Source organism: Molothrus ater, chromosome 22 (assembly GCF_012460135.2).
Source record: "Molothrus ater isolate BHLD 08-10-18 breed brown headed cowbird chromosome 22, BPBGC_Mater_1.1, whole genome shotgun sequence".
Classification (NCBI taxonomy): domain Eukaryota; kingdom Metazoa; phylum Chordata; class Aves; order Passeriformes; family Icteridae; genus Molothrus; species Molothrus ater.
The window spans coordinates 447,671-465,873 of record NC_050499.2 but is presented as its reverse complement, the minus strand read 5'-3'; the positions used below and the strand labels follow the sequence as shown (position 1 = coordinate 465,873).

Below are 18,203 nucleotides of genomic sequence, written 5' to 3'. Positions count from 1 at the left end.
CTGCTCTAGAAACACTGGAAATGGGAAAAATAAGTGTACTAACTATTAATTAGCCCATCACTCACAGCAAGGGGACATCCCTTATTACGGACACCCCGGCTGCTGCAAGCAGAGATTCTCCATGGCTCTGCCTTCATGTGGCCTCTTTCCATTTTTCAGTAAGTGAAAGTCTAACCTTGTTGAGTCAGGCTCCTACTATAGAATCCCAGAATGGTTTGGGTTGGGAAAGACGTTTAAGCCCATCTTGGTCCACCCTCTCCCCTGGGCAGGGACACCTTCCACTATCCCAGGTTGCTCCAAGACCCATCCAACCTGGCCTTGGACACCTCCAGGGATCCAGGGGCAGCCACAGCATCTCTAGGCAGCCTGTGCAAGGGCATCACCATCCTCACAGGGAAGAATTCCTTTCCAATATCCCATCTAACACTCCCTTCTGGCAGGGTGAACCCATGCCCCTGCAGGCCCTTGTCCAAAGACCCTCTCCAACTCTCTTGGAAATTGTTTAGGCATTGGAAGGGGCTCTAAGGTCTCCCTGGAGCCTTCTCTTCTCTTCTCGAGGCTGAATGACCCCAACTCTCCGCAGGTATGAAGGGAGAGGGGGTATTTAGCTCCTCCCGTAAAAGGGGGACTGCAAAGTCATTTGTCCTCTTCAGGCTTAGGACACTTCTTTTGGAAACTCAGAAGCACAGAAATTTGCTCAATCCTCACTACAAGGGAGCTGCTGTGTGAAATATTCCCAAGCAGCAGCTTCATGTGCCAAGCTTTCAATATCTACATCAGTAAGAACTCTACCTCTTGTAGAGGTCATAGTCTTCATCCTCATCCTCTTCCTCTTTGGACAGAGCCTCATCCACAACCTTAGTCTGAGGACAGCACACATATTCTGTTCCATGGAACTGGTCCACTCCGCAGGGCAGCAGCATCCCGTAGCTGTGCAGGATCATCCCTTCTGTCAGACAGGCCTGAAAGGAGAGCCCATTCACGTCAGTCCAGCATCAGGCTCTTCCTTTGGATAAAGCTCAAGTTTGCCTATCAGAGATCTCAAGAATGGTTTAAGTTTTACAGCAAAAACAACAGCAACACATGACCTAAATCTGAACATCAAAGCAGAGTGGAAACTTGTAGCGTTAAAAAAAAAAAACAAACAACACAAATGTCCCAGATTCAGAAACACCCAGTACTTCCTGGTGCTAACATTTTACACCCTGGCCCCAACAACTGATGGTTTGTCAACCTGGCAAAGTTCAGGAAAAAAAACCTAAACATTTTGCACCAACTCAAGGGAGAACACTTGAAAGAGCCAGAAAGGGTGTTTTCTTTTCTGGGCTGGCCATTTCAGTAAACTTTATCTATTAAACTTTACATTGTAGCAAGTGAATAATTACTCAAATGGACTTTGTGTCAAGATTTTTTTACCAACTGTAAGATTAAAATCAATCAGATAATTCAAGAAAAAGTCAAATGTAAAGTACACTTAGACATTATGTCTATATACTTGTCTTAAGCAAAGGAAATACTTGGCTTAGAGGTGCCCAGAAAAGAATGAAGGAAAACTTTATTATGCCCATCAGAACCCTTTTGTGCTTTGCTTTGTTACAACACTGATTTTAAATGTGCCAAGTATTGCTGAAAAAGTTCTCCAACCACATTTAAAGTAAATGATTTTTCAATTTTCTAGACATTAACAAGTTTACCCTCAATTAAAAGACATTTCCTCTAGTACAGTTTTATTTAGACAGATTTTTGCTCACATGATTTTAAAGAACAAGGAATTTTAAGTGGAGCATCCTTAACTGGTCTTTGTGTTGCTGTTTCTACAATTGCTGCTTCTACAAAATGGAAAACAAGCACATACTGTCATGATCTTGTTTTTATTATCCCAGCTTCAAATGGGAGTGCAGAGTTTTTACAACAGTTTAGCTAGCCAGATAGAAAAAACACAAACCCACCCCCCCTCCAAAACCATGGGCTAGATTTATTTTGAGAATATAATCCATCCCTTATGTAAAACCTCTACTAATCAGTCCCAACAAAACTCAGATTGCTCCCAGGCAAGCCCTCCCAACCAAATCCCCAGCAGCAGAAGGTACATTAAAGCAAAATGTTCGAGTAAAACTAAAGAGGGATGAACCATTGGTTAAAGCAGTATTGCAGAGAGCTGATTTCAATTCCTATCTCTGTGATATGGATAAGCTATTTAGGAGAGTTTTTAATGAAGAATAAGTCAATTGCTAGACAGGTTTTTTAAGTCACTTGAGTACTTTTAAATTTTTATTTCCTTGCTGTCAACCTCAGTTCATTGACTAGAACACAGGAACAGCAATACGGAGAGAAACACTGCTGTGCTCCAACACTGCCAACATCGAAGGGGACAGATCCAGAATAAACACTCCTGTCCCAGTGGCTCCATTACCTCCTTTGCCACAGTGTGCCAGTGCTGGTGGCTTTCACAGACATCCATGCGCTCCTTGTGGAAGAACCGGCACTTCTCGGGCACCAACAGGACATCACTTACAAACTCACCCACTGTAAAACACAATGGTTACAGTTCACATGCGTCAGCAAATAAAGCCTGCCAGAACTCCCCCAAAGTGCACTCTGTGCATGTGTTAGCAGTTTCAGTTGAATCAGGCAGAAATACCAGTTTAAGTGAAGCCATTTTTGTTCGCCAAGCTGAGTTTCTTGGCCAATGCACCTTTTAATGGGGTCTAGTGCAGGTCAAATGCCAGCACACCCACTAGAATTACTCATTTTCTGCTTTGAAAATAGGGATTAGGAGGAGAGCAAAGCAAGCTCAGAACTTTAAAAGAAACTTTATTAACAGAATTAAAAGAAAAAATAATAAAAAGAATCAAAATAAACCTTCAGAACACTTCTCTGCCCCCACAACTTTTCTTTTCCCCACTGACAACATAAGGAGGTAAATTTGGTATTTTCAGTCAGTTTACCACTTTTAAAATCATCTTTCTTTAGCCTACTTAGGGAGAAGAGTCTCTCCTGCCATGCCATGGAGACTTTTCCACAAGAAACGGTTTTCTTGTGGTTTTAATTTTCACGATTAGCCCCTTCCCAGAAATCTGCAATCGTGAAGTCTCTACCACATTTTGGTAGTTTTCCCACAACTACCACCATGGGTCATTTCAGCTTGCTGGGGTGCAATTTTAGGCATGAGCTGTTCTAGTACAGAAACAAAAGTTCTCTTCTTTTATCTCTGGGAACAGAGGTTTTCTTCTTCCATCCCTGGGGCGAGGTTTTTCACCTCTCTCATTTCTCTCTGTTCAAACTCCTCATTGGATCACAGCTACTTCAACATCTGCTTGCTTCAACACAGGTGCCTCTGCTCATAGTCGTGGTTAGAATGCTACCCAGAATGCCCCAGTGCATTCCATGAGTTACAGGGGGGAAAAAAACCCAAAAAACCTCTGGTGTATCAATTATATCTTCACCATAGCCTTACAAGAGAATTTTAGCCCAAGACTAAGGCATCTCCTCATTCTCCTCCCATCTGGGATTTGACTCTTTCTTCACTGATCTTGGTGTCTCCATGTTGTTTCCTTTACGTGTCTTCACCCTTTCCTTTTCTCTCACTCAAGAGAGGATTGATGTCTGCAAGTTTCACCTGTGCACTAAAAAGAGTTAATATCTCGTCCGGGCCTGTGGATGGCCATGTGATCTCTGTGGGGCAGCGGCCGCTCTGGCTGCACACCTGGTTTCTGGCCCCTACGCGGTCAATTCCAGCCACGGGGCTGCTTTCTGTGCGGGGCTGCAGGGCCGCCTCTGCTCTCAGCCGTGAGATTTTCCGCAGGGCCAGCGGAATGGCTCGGCAGCCACAGCCGGAGCCAAACGGAGCCAGCCTGGCCCGTCAGCCGTGGCTGAACTCAGCACGGCAGAATCTCAGCCGAGCCTCAGGCTGAGCCACCCAGGCTGCGCAGCACAGCAAGCCCGGCCAGCGCTGCAGCAGAGCAGGGTCAAGCCCGGCCCCACGGCGGGGCAGGACCTGGCCTGGTGCAGGTCCAGTTACCTGTTCAAAAGCCAGAAAAAAGAGTTTTTCCCAAGGTTTTTTAATTTTTAAATGTGATTTCGCAGAGGCACGTTTAGCTCTCTTAAGTGGTTTGACAGGGTGTCAATATTCAAAACCAGCCAGCTGACTGGTCCGTCAGGTCTGAAGGAAGCTGCCAAGATCTTTACAGGGAATCACTTCCATAGGTCATGGATTTTTCTTTAACTACGTTAAACCACAACAGTGTGCCTTGAGGGTTTGGTATATTCTTAAAGGAGACAAGTCACACCAGCTGTAAAAATTATTTCTGAGAATTTAAAGAAAAATAGAGCCTCAGAGAGTCCAATGTCAAACGATGAGCATGGGGTGATTCTGCTGACCCCAAAAGCTGAATGCAGAGTTTACAGTGCAACTTAATAAATAGTTGTTTTTCCATGAAAGGATTGACTGAAGAGATTTCACTCAAATCTTTGAGAAGACTGTGTCTGCACTAAGAAGGTTCAAACTACTGAATCACCTATTTTCAAATGAGCTGCATCATACCAAAGTTCCTTCATGCTGTCTGCTGCTGTAACAGCCTAGAAATTTTTATATGCTGAGAGTGTTATCTATGTTTTCAGTATTTGAGCAAGTCTTGTTTGGTTTTCGTTTTTTTTTTTTTCCAGATGGTTTAATTCAAGATCAACTGCAGCACATTCACTGCCCTAACCAAACACAGAGAGCTGGAAAATAAAAACTATACTGCCTAAATATCAGAGTACAACCAGAGTCAGCAGATACACTGCATTCCAGTATCTAGATAACCTCAACCTCACTAGCATGAGGAAGCTTTGGTACAATCCTTGTGCCAAACCCAGAATTTTGCTTTTGGGGAAGATGGGAGAGAGAGAATCTCTCTGCTGTACAGACTCTACTTTTTGGACTTAAAAGCTATTTAGCCTAAATTTCTATCATTATTCAGCCTGGTACCAACACATATGAATTACGGATCAGAAGCAAATGAGGATCACGTCCAGTTCTTACCCAAGAAGTCCCAGCAAACACTGACACTGGAATCCAAACATGAAATTTTCTCCAAGCTAAGGTTTTTCTTTCTTGCAGATTCAAATGCTGCGTTCATTAATTTTAAAATAAGGAGAGAGCTAGATACTCTGAGAAGAACAGGAAAAGATCTTCAGCTCAAGTGTTTTAAAGCAGCATTCCCTGCACACGTGACCAGTAGCATTAGGAGCAGCAGCGTTTGTTAAAATTGGAGAAAAGCTTTTAAGTCAAAGACTTTTGCTCACAGGAAAAGACTTCTGGAGAAGACTTTTCCACAAAGCAGAATTCTTTGTCAAACCAATCTTTCACACCATCTTTTCAAAATACATTTTAAATATTGTTTGCATGACAATTTTTTTGCAGCTCCTTACTGTTGATACTAAATGATCAGGGATACATCTACAAAGTACAGAGAAGTTGAATAGTTTAGAGTTAGATTACCTGATAAATGAAGACAGTGAAATCAAATGACCTTCACCATCCCTTTGCAATTACTTACATTTTAAACTAAAAGAGAGATTGTATTTTCCCCATTTTCTCACCTCAAAACAGGCCAGTTAGATTTTTTTAGTTAATAATCTTTCATCTTACTCTATCAGGAAAAGTTGAATTGCTTCTGGTAAGAAAAGTAAAACTGAGCAAACTTTAAAACCAAGGGACTCTGGTTCTGGGTTCTTCTCTTCACTTTTCAAATACAAAGGAGTTTTCCTTGTTGGGGTAGGGGCAGGGAAGATTAAACAGGGTATGGTGACAGGATCCTACCTCAAGGTCCCCTATGTATTAATGCATCAAGGAAAACACAACTAAAAGGGAACAAAATCCCACAGTTTGATTATAATCGCAGAGAAATGCATCATCCATTTACAAGAAGCAATTTGTGGAGTGCTGAAGACAGAGATTTTATAGACATATGGCCTCCAGACTTGCAACTCAGATCTGAAAACCAAGGCTGCCTCACAGGCTGTGGCCTGCAAATCATGAACACTGTGAAATATACTAATGAAAAACCTGAATAGTTTAATGCTAATCAAATTTTAGGGCAGTGTCAGTAAAATCAGCTTATTTTTTAGCTGGAGAATAGGCTAGGGGAATGATTATTTCTAAAAGAGATGACTCCTTATAAATCCAGGGATCTTGCTTTCATCCTTATTTCCATCAGAAATTCTCCTTATGAACAGGAGATGATCATAAGGAGATCCTCATGATCCAGTTGGGCTTGGTTGTTTCCCAAACCTGAATTTCCACATCTATAAAGGCAAGCACCTTTCTCCCAGGATGTGTCCACAATAAATTTTTTGTTTAATGAAGTGCTTTATGATTGTCTCATGGAAGGCATTACATAAAGGACAAAGCACACACATGGTTCTGCTGCTTTGCTGGTATTATCCCATGTCAAATCACATGGTAACCTGAGATACAGACACAAATTATGAAAACTGGTTCCTACTCAATGCTCCCAGCAATCAGTTGGGAGCATTCAGTAGGAGGTCTCTCCCAAGACCTCTTTCAAGTCTTTTCCAGTGGATAACTGAAAAGAAAGCCAGCTGAGGCTAAGCTCACTCCTAAGAACACCTAGACACTGCGCTGCAGTGGGGCAGCGCAGTGTCACCCACAACCCACAGGTCAAAAGTCACAAGTTAACCAGTTAAAATATGCTGCCTGATTCCAGTGGGTGGGAACATTCTGGAAAGCACCATGAAATCCATCACAGTTTATCTCATATTCTTTCACAGTTCAAAATGGGGAAAGGAGATACAGCTGTAAGAAAAAGAGCCTCTTTGAAACAGCAAAGTTTAAATATAGCCATTGAAATAAAATAGAGATCTCTTGCCAAGACCAAGCAGGAAGCCTGAGCACACAGAGCATTTAAGTCTCCAAGGCAACAAAATATTAAAGCTTCACAAAAATAGGATCAAAGTATTAAATCCCAGTGTTTTTGTGGTACTCAGATACAATAGTCTTCAGGTTTTTATGGCATTTGCAGAGAGAATGGGGATTTGTTTCTCATGCCAGGCACCATTATTCTACCACAGCTGTTACCAAGCTGTCGATCTGCTCCAAAAAGGCAGAGTTCCATCTTGTGGAAAGAAAAACATGTCAAAGAAAAACAGTGAAAGTTGTCTTGTATCAGGTTGTCATTTCTACAAGTCTAACAAACTGAGCTGCTCTCTCTGTGAGAATCCAGGAGGCAACCCCTTGCTTCTCTCACAGGAACGCACAGCACACCCACAAGCACACACTCACCCAGGCACTTGTACGGCACAACGATGTGAGTATGGTCCTTGCACTGCTTCTTCCCACGCTTGCACCAGCTGTCAATGCTGACGGGCTGGTTGGCTTCTACCACGTTGGTGATCTGAAGGTCTGGGTACATCTGGGGAACAGCACAGACAGAGAGGTTTCTCTCTAGAAAGGACAGAGAATGTGCAGAGCAGCTCCTACCAGAGTAGTAAGGCTGATTCTCTACACAAGAACAACTCCAACTTAGGAACAAGTTGGAGTTTGCACGTGGACACACAACTCTGCTCTGGATCAAGCTCAGGACAGCTAGAGACATAAAAAAGCTCCAGCTGTCTGGCACACAGGGCTTCAGAAATAGATATGCCACTGCCTTGAGGCAGGAGAAAGCCAGGTCAGGGCAAGAGCCCTCACTGGCACTAAGCTGAGAGGTCTGGATTGGCACAGCAGTGGAGGAGGAGCATTTGGGTATTTGGGTTTGGAGGAGATGTAGCTGTTTAATTCTTTCTGGAGCAGTACAATACCCCCGGAATAGCAATCACCAACAAATAAGGTTTAGTACCATCTTCAGACTCTCTCATCACTTGTCAAAATATGCACCCACCTCCTCAGGTTTCCTCATGCCTGGTCCATTTATGATGTATTAATTTGATCTTTACGCCCTGGTCAAATTCTCAAGTCCAGACACTGACTTATATATAGGCTTCTACCACATGAAAAAAAATGCAGCCCCAGTTGTATCAGCCTTGTAAAACAGTTTTAAAAGTTTTCCAGTCCAGACACCGTACAGTCTGTTGCTTTCCCATTAAAAAAAAATACATTCCTTGTGGTATTTTATGTGCCTGTCACCTCAGAGGAGCAATTAAAGACACTGGACAAGACCAATATGTTACAGTATATCTGGAACACACTAGAAGATGATTACATCTTTTTCAATAAAGTCTAAAGAGCTTAAAAATACTGACAAAATTTGATTAAAATATTTTTCTAACATTCTGCCTGATCTGAGCACGTCACTAAGAACAGCATAGCCGCATTCTAACTAAAATAGGTGTCGGGTTCCATTTTATGCAACAGAGAGCAGATACTGGTTAACCAGCTCAGGGGAAGAACACCACGGTAAAGCCCTGCAAACACATGAAGATACCTCTGACTGACAGACCAAGGACCTTCTGTGGCAGTAGGAGCTGATGTGAGGTAGCTTCTAAATCCCACTGCAGTGTCCTCACTGCTCTTTCTGGACAACAACACAGCAGGACAGTGCAGAGAATTGGACTAGCCAAAAGCAAGCACATCTCCTGCAGGGTTAATTTGCTACTGAGCAGCTAAATTGGAATCCAATTCCTTCACAGCAGTGAAGACTCAGGATTATACAGAAAGTCTCACCTCCTGGCAGTATTGCAGAATCTCCTCCTTTCTTCCAAAGCAGCTCTTGGTCCCAGAAGTGTCAGGTTCCCATTTCCCAGTCTGGATGTTCACATGCATATTTAGCTTCCCACAGTACATGGCAATTTGAGGTTCTGCCACTGCAAACCCCGTCCCAGCATTGGCTGCAAGGGCCTGTGAAGACAAACCAAAACAGAACACCTTGATTGCATTATCTGATCAACAACTCCAAGAACCAGAAACCCTCTTGCATCTTCTTAGACAGTTCCTACTTGATCCAGAATATCAGTGGAGTCTTGCAAGCTATTTTGTAACAACATTCCTTGAGATGGTGAGTCCATCACAAGTTTTCACAAGCAAAGCCTTTGTTTCCCCAAAGCCTGTTTTTTATAATTGAAACAACAACTTACCAAAACAAAGAGTAATTCCCCCTAAAAGGCTGCAGCCACATGGACTAAAACAGATGTCTGAAAAACTTACCAAATAACTAATACTAATAATTTCTGGCAGAAGGACCTCTGTGAAGTTACACACAAGCAGGTATTACTACCATTAATAAAATAACTGCATCTCACTGCAAGAATCCTGCTTTTTTGATTTTTTGCTCAAACATACAAATAAAGATAATTTCTACTGAATCAGAAAAAAACAGCTGTGACAACCAGCTTCTCAAAGCCTTGTATCCCATTCAGTGCACTTTTATGGGGAGCTGTTTCATATGTGTATTCTGTGCACTTCCCAGACTGCACCAACGGACATGAACCTTACAGTCCAGGCCCACATTTGGGCAAACTGCAGACTGATAATGAAAACAAGGTCACACGCCTTTCTCTGAAATCCTGCTGGCTGATTGAAAGAGGAGAAGAAGAGTAAATTAAATTGCAGACTTTTTCTTTTTTTCTGAGAAGACCAAGTGGATGCTGGGAGCTGAACATGCTCTCCTTAAATAACTACTAGCTGTTGTAAAACAGAAAGAGGCATAAGGCAAAAAAACAGATGAACTCCAAAGCTCTTTAAGGTGTTTAGAGGAATGGAATCCATTTCAACTTCTCCAGATAGAAACAGCAATGCACAGTCTGCTGGCCTTAAGCTGCTTTTCCTGGCAGGTAACACAACCCCAGGCTACCAGTCCTGCCTTCATATTGAACTTCTTGTGAACAGAAAAATGTATGAATTACTGTGGGCACTGTTCACTCCCTACAGCCTGCACACCTCCATCAACTCATTTTAATAGCTGTATGTTTAAAAGAAATAAAGGAGTAAAGAGTAGAATTCAACTGGACAACTTCTTTTTGCAGCTCTTAGTTACAGAATATTAGGAAAAAGAATAACTCTTTGTGGTGGTTTGACAGGAAATGTGTTTTTTGGGATGCTGTGTTTTGGGCCAATGGATATTCAGGCTTTAATATTGGCATTTAACCTGGCCATTAGGACATGGACACGCCGCTGAGAACAAGGGGTTAAAAGCAGAGCTCTCCCCTGGGAGGGCTCTCTTGGGTTTCCGGCGGGAAAGAGTTCGGGTCTCTGGCCCCAGAAAAGCCATGTGGCCGAGAGAGGTAGGCCTGAGCCCGGGGGTGGAAGGGTGGAAGAGAGAGAGAGAGAGACCGGGAGCCACCGGGCAGCCCCCCCTGAGAGACACAGAGAGAGAGAGAGAGAGAGAGCCGCTGCCTGAGACTGTAACCTTGAGACTGGATAAACATGGGCCTGCGCCGGCAGCACTGCTGGGAAGGAGAAGAAGGGGGGGGGGTTCAGCCGGCCACTTGTAGGAGCTTTTAACTCCTTTTTGGAGAATGAGAACTTTACAGATCATTGACCTCTCCTGGAAGATAGAGTGGAAGATGAAGAAGGAAATGGGCAAGTGTGAGAGAGGTCTGGGCGAGCGAGAGATAGTAGAAGAGTAGAGAAGAATCCTAGTGGGAAGAGATGATGGAGTGGCTTTTGCTGGACTCTTTTTGTACAGCCATGGACAGACCCATGTTCCTTGTGATACAGAGACTGCATTCTAGGGGGAGGCAATGGCCACAGAACCAAGAGGGTTCAGTGTTGATGGCCCTCGGCCCCAGGGGGTGAAAAAATATGGGGGGGACAGGTGTCCCAAAGGAGAGATTGTGGGGACAGGTGTCCCAAAGGAGAGACTGTGACTTTTTTGGATCGGGACAGAGCATCCTTAAAAAGACAACCCTAGAAGCAGCTCTGGTCCGTGTTCAGTGGTGAGAGCACTGGACATGAAAGGAAGAGGTCACGACGCAGATGTACTCCGGGCAGTGCCACGAGTGACACAGAAACACACGAGGCTTCAGCTGTGTTTCCAGGGGAAGCCCATGGTACAAGAAGGACTCCTCTCCTCTTGATGAACTGAGGATTGATTGTCTAAAAGGTGGTGCTGGACCGAGAGTTGGTGATTTGAGGAATAAATGTATTGTGTTGGAAATTTGGTGGGGGGAGGAGGAAATGCATTTGTGAGGTTTTCATTTTCCCTGTGTGTGTGTTCCTTTTTATCTGTAGTTGTAGAGTAGTTAATAAAGTTCTGGTTCTTTTTTCCCTAAGTAGGAGCCTGCTTTGCTTATTCCTGGTCACATCTCACAGCAGAAACCAGGGAGAAGGTATCTTCATGGGGGCACTGGCATTGTGCCAGTGTCAAACCATGACACTCTTTTTATAACTATTATATTTTTTCCCCCTCCCCTTATCTCTCTGCCTAGAGATAAGACATTTCAACACTCAGAAAGTCAAGGATTGTTTAGTGCTGAACAGAAGATTAGTGCTTGGGGGAGAAAAACAATCTGAGGCACAAAAGCATAAATTCAAGTATTAACTGAAGAAAAATGACCCCCTGAGTTTTAAGTACTATTCACCCATGCCTCATCTAAGAGAAACAGTCTTATACAAGTGGTTTCTACTTACTCTGACCCTTCCAACCAACAGATGCTCATGACAGCATGTTTTAGCACAGACCACAAAGTAATAAAATACCAAACTACATGTAAGAGATAGCAGCATTGATGTCTCAGTATCAAAATGCTGCCAAATTCACATATATTTTCAAGTTTACTATGGGTACGTTTGTCATACTCTCTGTCCTAAAGAAAAAAGAGTCACATAGGCCTGTACCTCCAGGTACAGGAGGAACTCTGAGGAATAGACTGAGGTTGGGAATATGGTGCAGTAACTTGGTTCTTGCAGAAATCAAGTCTTTAATAAACATCTTACAAGTGCACACACCAGAACCTGCAACAGGTCTTGCACCATCCTCCTCCCTGATGTCTTTTCAGAAGAAAGAAGCAAATGTAGAACGATCCTTCAGAACTCCCTAAACACACACAAATATTTTAAGAGGCCATTTTTATCTCTCTCCAAACAAACAACACTTTGGTACCAACAATCATTTTCCAGAGACCACAGGACCTAACATGCAGGAAACAATCCCCAAAACAATTTTGTTTGATGGCAACATCACAAGCACATCCAAGTTCCACCCCTGGAAAAAACTGAAAAGAAATGCAAGATCAAGAACCCAGGAAGCATTAACCCTTGTGAGAATACAGGGCATCAAAAGAGAATAAATGTATGTGCTGTGATGGCACTGCTGATGCCTGAAATCTGACTCCTTCAAAGCAAACTTAACAAGTCTGCAGCAATAAAGGAACTTTGTGAGCAGGAGAGGTGCAAGATCCATTGAGGCAGAAACAGTCCATAAGTAATCCACTCATCACACTTCTTGCATGAGCAAAATTCCTGTTCAAACACATACCAACCTCCTGAAATCATGACCACCCGCTATTTACATACTGATTCGAGCCAGTGTTTGTTTTTGCTGCCTCTCCAGCTCGCTCCCTGCAAAGGTATCATTCCTCCTTCTTGGATTGCTCACATAGCTTGCATATCAGTCGAGTGCTGTTGCCATAGCTACCAGAACATGCTAAGCCCCAATTCACAGCTGACCAAACTACACTAATTACTTGCTTGATTTCATCACTTTTAATCAACTGGCAGAAATCTTCTCTTGAATTGTGCTGTTGGGTGAGTTAATGAAGTTTGAGATACATGAGTTGATTTTTTAACCCCAGGACTTGCAAGGCAAGATTTTTGAGCAATGGGCTTCAATTTTTCCTCCACTGGCAATCCACTCCAGGCCTCAATCATATAAGTTTTTTAATTTAGTACTTTAATCTCATTTTAGCTGTAATGACAGAATACAGCACCTCCAAGCTTCACTGAGGCCACACCTTTAACACTGACACTTAAATAGGGAAAAAGATCACCTTTTGGAACCAAATAACTTTCTGATGTTTCCCACAATTGCCTTCAGTGTAGGAAAAGTGGATGCGGATCCCTCAGGTTACACTCAAGCATCACTCTGTAAAAGGAAGGCTGCAAAACATGTAAACAGGCATGGAGCTTGGGATAAAGCTATGTCCTTAGTTAAGCTCTTTAGTACTTCAGAGAATTCACCCATTCCACATTGCAAAGGGATGAACAAACCGACAGCACATTTTTCTCTGGGAATTTCCCAGCCATAAATGGAAGCAGCTGCTTCTTTTAGTGCGGGGAAGCAACTATTCAATCCTTTAAATAAGCAGCCTGACAGAGCAGGAGGGGCAACACACACATGATGGAAGAAAGTTCACCCAGTTGTATACGTCCTTGCTGAGCATTATTTTAGTAGCTATTATCCTATTAATACATATACGTAACATGAGAGCAAGACAAATGTTACTTGGGAAAAGACTGTTCCATAAGCCATTACTTTCCTCACTGGAACTTGCATTTACAAGATGTTTTGGGAGAAATTGGGCTCTGCCTTTTGGCATAATTCTGTAATCCAGTTTGTTTTCCAGGACCAAATACGTTTTTCATTCCATAAACACATAAATCTCTGGCCAGTTAATGTCAGTTAAATTCCTCACCCTGCCAGCCAGTGCTCAATTTATGGCCCTGAAATACTGGAATTCAAGCCTCTAAATCTTCCTTTTCTCTGATGGAAGTGTCTGTCTGAGTATCCTGGCTTTTATTTACTAGTGGCCTCTTCAGCTTGTGACAACAGTTTGATGTGTGAGCTTACCCACCTGGAGGCCTGGGCTCCAGGTGCTAAAAAGGGTCATATCTGCTCTTCCTGCAAGTATCCCCCATCCCAAAGGAGGGACACAAGGTTAGAGACTTTAGTAAGATAATTTTACATCTACCCCTGAAACACAAGCAGGACATGGCAGTTCTGGTTTTTAAAGACAAACATGAAAACAACATCCATGTCCCTTGCCTTTTATTGCCAGGATCTGTTAAACATCATCACAACATAACTTATTTTCTATGCTGTCCATACAGCTGCCTATGGAATACTATTCTGGAAAACCTACTGGCATGCTGATGGGGACTTGAGGATTGAAGGGTGATTGGAACTTTTCTCGTGTGAAGAGAAGCTGATAATTATAATTCACAGAAATGAGTTCTGGAGAGCTTTCCTGAACAGCACAAAGCTATCTGCAAAATGTCATATTTAACTGAATTCTGCATTTTCAGTGGGGTCAAACATGACCAGAACCTCGTCCATCTGATCAGATTAGCCAGAATGAACCTTTATTCCAACAAAACCACAGTGGATGGGAGATTGAGAAGCATGGAGAGCCTGGGAGGAGAACCCACACCACACATGCTTTCCATCAGGCTACCTCTGCAGCAACACAAGAGTAGCTCTCTGCATAAAACTGTGGAAGATTAAGCTGTTTTAAGACTGAAATTCCAGCCGCTAGAATTTATGAGCTGCTGAAGAAAGCTCCAATAGAAAATTGCATTGACTTAGTGGGTAGGGAACAGATTACTGGCTGCTGAGGGCATACCCTGCCTTAACTGACAAGGCAGGGCCCTTTGTAGGATTCTCTACAGGTCAGATCAGAATTCCTGCTCCTGAGAGTTACATGTATTCCACAACCAGTTGTTGCTACACTGACAAAAAAAAAAAGCGGGGCAGCATTTGGAAAGATTACTTGCGCTGTTTATTTTTGATTAAGCTAAGGGCCTCAAAAGCAACACTGGTTATTAAATCATGGTCCACACGAACCACAACCCGAGAGACTTTGGAACACGAACACGGTGCTCAGCACTGTCCTTATTCAGATAAATCACGCTGCCCACCTTAAATTGAAGAAAGAGTTCTTTCTGTTGTTTTTTTTTTAATTTACATTTCCTACGCTATCTGAGCAACTCTGCAAATCTCCCTATATCAGTGCAATACTCACAGATATTGAGTATCTAAATTGAACACTTTCAAGACCACTGAGGAATTCTAACGGTTCCTTTGACACAAAAATGAGCCCTGTTACCTTACCAGCCGTCCTGTGAACGAAACCCTCCACAGCTGCTGCTTTTGAATGTGTGAGGATTCTAACGTTTTGCCTGACTGAAAAATTGGTGTGAATGTTTGTGCAGGGACTCAAACTGCTTCAATTGCATCCCCCATATTAGTGTTGCCTCCAGCTGATGTCCATAGGCCTTTTACTTTCCACAAGAAGAGGCCAGCCCTTGAAAATGAATTAAGAAGAGCCACAGTCACAAACTGAAGCTACTGGAAGGAGAACAGCTGGGCTGGCATTGTAAAGCCCAGCCCTCCTGGATTACAACGTGCCACAGAGTCCTTAAATCTAACATTCATTGCCATGAATCTCACCTGGGAATTAATGGTAAGTCAGTATTCAGGAAACCAACACTTCAACTAAAAAGTGAGGGAAGTTGGCAGAACTTTACACACCAGAACTTCTGGACAGAATACTTAAAATTCCCCTGGTTTTGGATTCATAACTTGTAAATGCAAGCAGAGCTCTCAATTCATGCTTCAAATGGTGTTTCATGCATTGTTTTCCTTAGCTCCTCTTCCTGCTTTTATTCAGCAGATAGGTGGCTTGAACCCAGGAAGGCTAATGAATGCCTGACACAGCAGGCAGTAAATCTACAGACTAGCAGCTCATCCTAGCTTTATTGCTTTATTTTTTTTTTAATTGCTGATAATTACAATAATGCACATGGGCAGGGGTCCAAGACAGGAAGAATTACTGTCTGCAGGCAGATCTGGTGTGAGCTGATAATACCAGCCTGGGTTTGCTTTTGAATTTAAATGGCAGAAATCTCACTAAAGCAGTCTTTGGCTTGCTTTAACTTGCTGGAAAGGGTGGAGTTCTCATCTGCTTGTCCTTTATTGACACTTGGGGTGGAGGAGTCTGCACCAGCAGAGAACTGGGAGCCAAGGCAGGAGCTGCAGTGGTAGCTGGGGTGCAGTTTGTATTTAGATGCCTGTGTTTAAGGCCGACATGAAGTTCAGTGACAATAATCCATGTACTTCCATGTGTGCCGACAGCAACTATAGGATTAAAAACCTACTGCAGCCTGAAGCATTCCTTACTGCTTTGCACATTTCACTGCCTTTCCACAAGGAAAACGGGAGATTTCCAAGTACCTTTAACTCATGGGCAGCCATTTTGCCCTTGGAATTTGTGATTAGGAGGTATCAGGTTATTTCCCCCTCCCCCTCTGGTTTATCATGCTCCATAAGGGCCTATATGAGTCAAAGAGCACATAATCTGCATGTGAGACATTTGCACTGTGAACCACTGTATTCAATAGGGAGTGCCACGCTGCAGGCAGTGCTAGGCTGGGGAAGAGGTCATCAAATCCAGGAAAGTCACAACTCAGCGCTGCCTCAGCTTCCTGAAGTTACTTGTGTAACACAGTTGCCTTTGGCATCCTCTTTTCTATCCCTGGAGAGACAAAGTTCATAACAACTGCACTGGAACATTTCCTGAACAAATGTTACTGTACCTAGAACTGTGTCCTTTGAAAAAGATCGATTTCAGGGCCTCAAGCTTGAAAAGTACAGCTTGGGGGTAATGGCTGGGACTAGAACAGTTTAACACAAAGCCTCCTTAAAAATAAGGGCAAGAGAACAGGAAAGCACAAACACTGATAATCCTCACACTGCTCACAGGTAGGTCCAAATAGCTTTAATCAGCCCAGGTCATCTTCCACGTGTCACAAGGATGTCAGGGACACTTTCCAAGCTGTGTCAGACAGACACACTCATGGCCACTTCCCTCCCCTCACAGCAGAACACTGCCACAGCACTATTTTGAAGTCCCCTTTTTATGGCACCACCCCAAGTCCTATCCCAGCACAGAGAGCCAGGCCTATTTATCACTGGGCTAAACTGAGGCACAAAGTCAAGTGACTTGCCTAAGGTCACCCAGCAGCAGGCTCAGCTCGGTTTAATGCTGTCTCCTAGCTCCAATCTGTGTCATCACTCTGTCTTGCATGGCCCGACTAATTACTGCTTTCCCACATTAATTATTTGGGCATCTGAGGCACAGAGATTCAAGATGTCTTGTTTGTTAGTCAGTCAGCAAGCGAAAACTTGAGTGCAAGTTAATGTTTTCACATTCACTAATATTCTACCAAAAAAATGGCCACAGGGCAGTTTTGCCTTCCTGGACTATCAGAACAGAGATCCAAACTGAAGCCTAAGGACAGCAGCTATGACTTAATAGTGTTTGAAAAGTTTAACTCTCAGGTGTTTCATTTCTGAACTGATTATTACTATGAACCATACTGCTGATACCACAAAGGCATCACTGAGAGCAGCACATGTGGAGGAGTACTGAGAGATGCTTTTTTGTAACTTCTCCATGGTTTGATAGGACAGTTTGAGCCATCTTAAGGCACTTGAGCTACGCAAGAGTTAGGGAATATAATCACTGTAGTTACCAGGATACAGATTCCGTAATGCACGCGAAAGTACATTCAGAAAATCTTTCATCACTTCAAAGCAACTTGTTCAAGGCAAAAGTAACTCCTGGACTAAAACTCATCACAAGTCACACACCCACACGAGTTCTCCACTAACTTCCCTAGTGGCCAAATCTGGCAGAAAGGAGACAAAATAATTTGTTAACATCAGGCAGAGAAAAATAAACCCTTTACTACTGACTCAAAGTGATTTAGCATTCCAGGAGGGAACAAACCAAAATTCCTTCCTCAAAACAGCACAAACATTTGTTTTACAGATCTTGTGAAGCTCACTGGGAGTTGTGCAAAAGAGCCACTGCATGAACCTGTGGCTTCTCATTCCATCTACTTATCTAACCACTCGGCTGACTCCAGATAAAAAGGCTGCACAGATTGCATTTCTGTCTTAAACACAATGATCCAAAAGGCAAGCAGGAAACTGAAGGGTGTATTTTAACAGAGAATTTGAAGTGGCAAGGAAAAATTCCTGAGGGAAAAAAAAAGCAAAATAAAAGAAGGATAACAAGCAGGAATGCAGTTTGCAGTGCAGTCTGAGTTTGGTTCAAGTATCCACCCCCTAATAGATGTTTTTCAGCATCACAGATTGATTATTTATGTGCACAGACTGCATGTGGTTTTGAACATGATAAAATACTTTGAATTTTCAAGTCCTGCAATTAGGCTACAAAGCAACTTCCCAACAGCACACAGGAATGATTCAACAGGCCCTGCTCTGACCACGCTGGAGCTCCGCGGGTCATGCCTATTGCTT

General features: G+C 43.1%; 1 protein-coding gene across 7 annotated transcripts in view; it reads right to left on the bottom strand.

Moving 5' to 3' along the window:
* The window catches only part of APLP2 (amyloid beta precursor like protein 2), a 50,542-nt gene that overhangs the window by 18,461 nt on the left and 13,878 nt on the right, over positions 1 to 18,203 (bottom strand). For all 7 annotated transcript variants that reach the window (XM_036397626.2, XM_036397628.2, XM_036397627.2 and 4 more), the window contains exons 2-5: positions 8,666 to 8,839; positions 7,286 to 7,415; positions 2,414 to 2,526; positions 793 to 962 (exon numbers count right to left, since the gene is read on the bottom strand). In XM_036397626.2, the coding sequence (XP_036253519.1) occupies positions 793 to 962; positions 2,414 to 2,526; positions 7,286 to 7,415; positions 8,666 to 8,839 (587 nt within the window). The remainder of the gene's footprint in view (positions 1 to 792; positions 963 to 2,413; positions 2,527 to 7,285; positions 7,416 to 8,665; positions 8,840 to 18,203) is intronic.